Source organism: Mus caroli, chromosome 10, assembly GCF_900094665.2.
Source record: "Mus caroli chromosome 10, CAROLI_EIJ_v1.1, whole genome shotgun sequence".
Classification (NCBI taxonomy): domain Eukaryota; kingdom Metazoa; phylum Chordata; class Mammalia; order Rodentia; family Muridae; genus Mus; species Mus caroli.
This window is the reverse complement of record NC_034579.1, coordinates 55,796,297-55,802,550: the sequence shown is the minus strand read 5'-3', so window position 1 is coordinate 55,802,550 and position 6,254 is coordinate 55,796,297. Positions and strand designations below refer to the sequence as shown.

At 46.5% G+C, this 6,254-nt stretch overlaps 1 protein-coding gene across 1 annotated transcript in view; it reads right to left on the bottom strand.

Annotated features, from left to right (window-relative positions):
• Positions 1–3,453: 3,453 nt before the first annotated feature.
• The window catches only part of Prf1 (perforin 1), a 7,163-nt gene continuing 4,362 nt past the window's right edge, over positions 3,454–6,254 (bottom strand). The window contains exon 3 of the mRNA XM_021175251.2: positions 3,454–5,289. Coding sequence (XP_021030910.1) covers positions 4,161–5,289 — 1,129 coding nt within the window. The 3' untranslated portion in view covers positions 3,454–4,160. The remainder of the gene's footprint in view (positions 5,290–6,254) is intronic.

The window sequence follows — 6,254 nt, the reverse complement described above, 5'->3', positions numbered from 1 at the left end:
TGTCTGTCTGTATGTATGTATGTGTATGTGGTGTGTGTGTATGTTTGTGTGTGTTCTGTGTGTATGTGTGTGATATGTGTGCCTGCATGCGTATATGCTTGCATGTGTATATTTATGCACGTGTGTGTGTGTATGCTTGTGTGTATGCATGCATGAGTGTTCATGTTTATGTATGAGTATGTGTGTGGTATGTGTATATCCACGTGTATGTATGTGTATGTATATGTGTTTGAGTGTGTGCATGCATGTGTGCTTGTTTGTGTATGCACACATGTGTATATGTTGTGTATATGTGCATATGTGTGTATATGCATATGCATGTCTCTGTGTGTGACTGTGTGTGGTGTTTATGCATGTATGTATTCATGCATATGCATGTGAGTGTTTTGTGTCTGCATGTGTGTGTAGATTGACTTGTGTATAAGTGTGTGTGCATGGTGTATGTGTGTTTGTATGTATGTGTGTATGGTGTATGTGTCTGTGAATGCATATGTACAGGCCATTTCAGTGTGTGTGTATATATGTGTATATGTAGAGGCCAGAGAACAACATCTGGTGTTATCCTCAGAAATAAGGTTCACTTCCTTCAGACAGGGTTTCCCACTGCCCTGACATTCACAGATTAGGCTGTAATGGCCGGCCAGTGACACTCAGGGATCCTCCTGCCTTTGCCTCCCTAGCTCTGGGCTTCCTTACAAGGTCAGCACTTTATGTGGTTTCTGGGATCTGAGTCCTGAAGGCCTGTGGTCAGAGTTCATGGTCATCATTGGCTACATATCAAGTTTGAGGCCAGACTGGACTACAGGAGACCCTGTCTCAAACTACAAATAAATAGGGGGCTGGAGAGAAGAAGCCTCATTGGCTAAGAGGGCTTAACTGCTTCTGTAGAGGACCTAAGTTCAGTTCCCAACAGCCACATGGTGGCTCACAACTGTCCTTAACTCTAGTTCTCAGGGATCTGGCACCCTCTTCTGGCCTCCATACAAAGCTGAAGGCAAAACATTTATATACATAAAAATATCAAATCTTTAAAAACAAACAAACAAACTCTCTCCTATGTTCTTGGCCTCTCAACACTGTGCCCAGGGTGGCATGCCAGGAATCAGAGACCTGGCTATCTTATTTCTGCCATTAATATCTTTGACCACAGTTAAATTCTTTGTTGGACAATAAAACAAAGAGGAAAAAAAATACTTGAAAAACTCTATTCAAACAACGGTCCTCCGTTTGTCTATGTGTGAAATCAGGAGGGGTTGCAGGATGACCTTTGACCCTTTAGAGTTAATGGCCTCTCCCAGGATCCCTTTCACCCTATAGAGGCTGGCCACCCTCTTCAAGCGGTCCTGAGAAAGGAGAACACAGACTATCTTTTGAGAGAAACTGAGGCATGGGGAAAGGGCCGGCTGAGTGAGTCCTGTCCCACTCCCGTCCTGCAGATCTGTTTTCTTTTTTCTTTTTTGTTTTTGTTTTTCGAGACAGGGTTTCTCTATATAGCCCTGGCTGTCCTGGAACTCACTTTGTAGACCAGGCTGGCCTTGAACTCAGAAATCTGCCTGCCTCTCAGATCTATTTTCTTGATGGGGTTTGGCTTACAACCATCTCTATCCTCCCCCCCCCCCCGCCAGGGCCACAGGTAGTATCACGTGTCGAGCTCTCAAGCAAGGTCTCTTGTGCTCTTGTTTGTGTGTGGCTGAGAAAGGAAACGGGTAAGAACAGTGGTTCCCACAGGCTTCTAGACCCTTCTGATCTTCCTGCTTGCTGGGGATTTACAGTTGCTGCAACATCAGAGATTGGGGTTTGGGTTTCTGGGTCTTATCCATACCTCACCGTTTATTTTGCTGGGACTTTCAAACCCATCAGGGTTTTCGTGGTTCCTCTGAGCCCCTCTGACTAAATACAGCCCTGCACAGCCATGCCCTGCCACAGCTCTGATGCTGCCACAAATGTTGCCTGTACCCTGGGGTCTTGCTCTGGGATATCAGATGCTGATATGCTGTCTGAGCAGGCTGAACTAAGCGGCTCTCGGACCACCTTGTTAGAACCGCTGCTTCCCCAAGATGTGAAGTAGAGGAGAACTTATCAACCCGTGCAGATGAATTCTCAGGAGGCTGAGTCTTCCAGATGGGCAGCCCTGGGCTGGCTATACCCTGCACACAAACACCCAGACACTGACATACACACACATGCACACACATACACATGCACACATAGACACACACAGACAGAAACACACATACACACATGCATACACACACATGCTCATAGACACACACACATACACACAAATATACACACAAGCTCACATGGACACAGTCTCCTCTCTCTCTTTTTCTCTGTCTGTCTGTTTGTATGTCTGTCTGTCTGCCTGCCTGCCTGTCTGTCTGCCTGTCTTGTACTGTGTCTGCTTAGGATTTTATTTCTGTGAAGCAAAATGGAATCCAGGCTGGGGTTCCTGGTTGCTTTAAGAAGGGGCAGGAGCGATGGCTCAGTGGTTAGGAGCACTTGCTGCTCTTCAGGAAGACCCAGGTTTGGTTCCCAGCAGCCACATGCTGATTCACAACCACCTACAGCTCCAGTTCCAGAGGATTCGATGCCTTTTCTGACTTTCTCGGGTACCAGGCACACACACACACACACACACACACACACACACACAGATGTTTTGGCTAAACACTCATGAACATAAAATAAAAATAAATCTTGAGAAGAGGTGAGAAGGGGCTGGAGATGGCTCAGTGGATTTAGGTGCTTGCTGTCAAGTCTTTGCTGTCAAGTCTCACGACTTGAGTTACATCCCTGTAGTTGATAATCGGAATCCACATGATGGGTGGAGACAACTGACTTCTGCATGTTATCCTTTGACTTCCATGTCTGTGCTATGGTATATATATATATATGTACATGTATGTGCATGCACTTATATACATATATATACATACACACATACACATACATATACATGCACACATACATATACATACAAATATACAAATGCAAGCACATATATACATATACACATACATACACGCATACCTATACATACTTGCATATATACATACACACATACATATACACATATATACATATATACATATACACACATATATATATATACATACATACATATCTATACACAAATGAAAACACACCTACCTACATACATGCATATATATGGATACATATACACACATACATGCATATACACATACATATATATACATACATACACACATACATATATATAACACATACATATACACGTAAATAAATAAATAAATAAATAAATAAATGTAAATAAAAGAAGTGAGAAGACCCTGTGTCCTGGGCTCAAATTTCCCAAGTAAACCTGCAGTCACTTTAGAATGCCCCTGCCAGTTCACCGAAGTCCCCAACATTCCACATTGTCTTTCAGCCGGAAACCGAATGTCTATCATTATTTATTGCCACATTTATGCCACTGTTTCTTGACTCAGAGGATTGCAGTCCCACATTACCAGCAGAATTAGAAAAAGTAGTTCACTTACAGTAACAGTTCACTTACAGACTGGCCATTTTATAAAACTGGGTTGTTGAACATAAAACTCTATCTCTGGGGCATCATTTGTCCCCTCTTCTCTGCCACCAGGCCACCAGCATGCTTACCATTACATCATATTTATAGCCCTCTGCCAAGCCATGTGCTTGGTGACACAGGCCTTCACTCGTCAGGAGCAGAATGAGGGACAAAATGTACACAGGAATTGGGACCCAGGAATTGTCTCTAACAGATGATCTTGCTATGTCAAGGAGAAGGGATTTAAAGCTGGGTGCAGACCGTCTGGCCTTCCGCTGGGCTCCTGGCCCATGTTTACGCTAAGTGGCAGTAGTTGCGAAGCTCGTGGGCATTGCAGGACTGAGGCAGTGTGGAAGGGAGAGTCAGGGGAGCTCTATTGTAAAAACTCAGCCGCTCGAGTGGCCTCTCTAGTGCATAATAAGCCATTGCAGACCCCAGGGAGAGTCCAGTTGAACATTCCAGTTTTGTTGTTTGCTTTTTTTTTTGAGACCCTGTAGACCAGGCTGGCCTCAAACTCATAGAGATCCACCTGTCTCTGCCTCCCAAGTGCTGGGATTAAAGGCGTGTGCTACTACACCCAGCTCTCAGGCATGTTATTGTTGTTATGTTACCACACAGCCCCACTGCGGTTTCCTGGAGGATCTCCTAGAAGCCCCTGGGGGGCATACTCCAGGCAGGTCCCGCCAGTGAGATGGGGCAGACACTTGGCATGGTAGGAGAATTTCACCCTGCCGTGGTTTAGCTCACATGTCGCCTCATGGAAACCAGAGTGGGGAGACCTGTCACAAGACCCAAGAAGGTCATCATCCCAGCCGTAATCAGCATCCCAGACCTGCACCCTGAGGGGTCCCCCTGTGGACAGGAGCACATCCCCAAAGTCCATCTTGTCAGTCCACCGGGGATTGTTATTGTTCCACACGACACCGGTCCTGATCTCCTGGCCACCAAAGAAGACCTTTAGGTAGGCATCAGTAGCTGTGGTGTAGTCTCCCCACAGATGTTCTGCCCGGAAATTGCTTACCACCAAATGGGCCAAGCCCCTCTGGCGTGGGCAGCAGTCCTGGTTGGTGACCTTTGAATCCTGGCACACACACTGGCATGAATCATGGCTACTCTTACGGTGGCCTAACCTGCAGGGCCGGCTACAGTTCTGCCACCGGGCTCTGCTCGTTATATAATGGCTGATAGCCTGTCTCAGAGCCTCCCGCTTCGGGTTCTGTTCTTCCAGTAATGTATGCAGGGGCTCCACGCTGTAGTCCACCAGACCAGGGTTGCTGGGCAGTGAGGCTGTCCAGGTTGAGAACTGCTCTGGTGTAGCTTGGTTCCCGAAGAGCAGATCATGCGTGGAGTCCAGAGGGCCACCAAGTACTTCGACGTGACGCTCACGGTAGGCCTGGTGGAAAGAGGTGGCCATTTTGTGCTGTTTCTTCTTCTCCTCACAAGCTTTGTATTCACTGGAGACGCTGGCTTGGGCACCGATGCTGACCTGGGCCTCCACGTTCAGGCAGTCTCCTACCTCATCAGCTGTGAGCCCATCCAGGGTCAGCTGACAGGTACGCAGGGCCGTGAGGACCGAGATGCGGCCACCAAGGTCCACGGCCGTGATAAAGTGCGTGCCATAGGAGGAGATGAGCCTGTGGTAAGCATGCTCTGTGGAGCTGTTAAAGTTGTGGGGGAGAGCTCTGAGTGCCTTTTTGAAGTCAAGGTGGAGTGGAGGTTTGTGTACCAGGCGAAAACTGTGGAGAGGGCAGAGCATTAGAGGAGCAGAGTGGGTGGCATTGCCCTGATTTAATAGCACCTCCAAGCCCCCTACCTCTCCTGCATATATACACACAGACATGGAAGTTCACCGGGACTAGCTGGGAAAAACAAAGGGGTTAGCAGGAATTGGGATAAAAAAGATTGTGATCAAAATATATACATGTAGTGAAACCCACTGTCAAATTTTAGAATTTATATATGCTATCTAAAAATGTAAAGTATGTGGGTGGGGAGTGGGGAGGAAAGCTTGGTGCTATGCCTGTCAACCCAAGTTCGATCCCCAGAGCCCACTTAGTAGAAGCAGAAGAAAAGATACCCACAGTTGTCCTCTGATCTCCTCACACTTGCTCTGACACACAGATAACAGACATATGCTGAAAAAAAAAATACATAAAAAAAGGAAAGAAATAATTTTTAGATGCCAGGTGGGGATTGCACACGCCTTTAATCCCATCACTCAGGAGGTAGAGGCAGGCAGATCTCTGAGTTCAAGGCCAGCCTGATCTACAGAGGGAGTTCCAGGACAGCCAGGACTACACAGAGAAAACCTCCAAAAAACCCTTTTTATTTTATTTTTTTTTAATTTTATTTTTTAAAGTCTGAGAAACTAGTGCAGGCTACGTGGAGTCACCATGTATCCATGCAGCGAGGAGGGAGGACACGACCAGGTTTCCTGTCTCTGTCCCTACCCAGGAAGAATCCATGGGAGGTTGGCAATGCCTGGGACAGAGGGTTTAGGTGCTCACTGCTTGTATTTAAATGTCACCAAACCCCATGGAAGGAGTTACAGAGACAAAGCTTCGAGCTGTGATGAAAGGATGGACCATCTAGAGACTGCCATACCCAGGGATCCATCCCATAATCAGCTTCCAAACGCTGACACCACTGCATACACTAGCAAGATTTTTCTGAAAGGACCCAAATATAGCTCTCTCTTGTG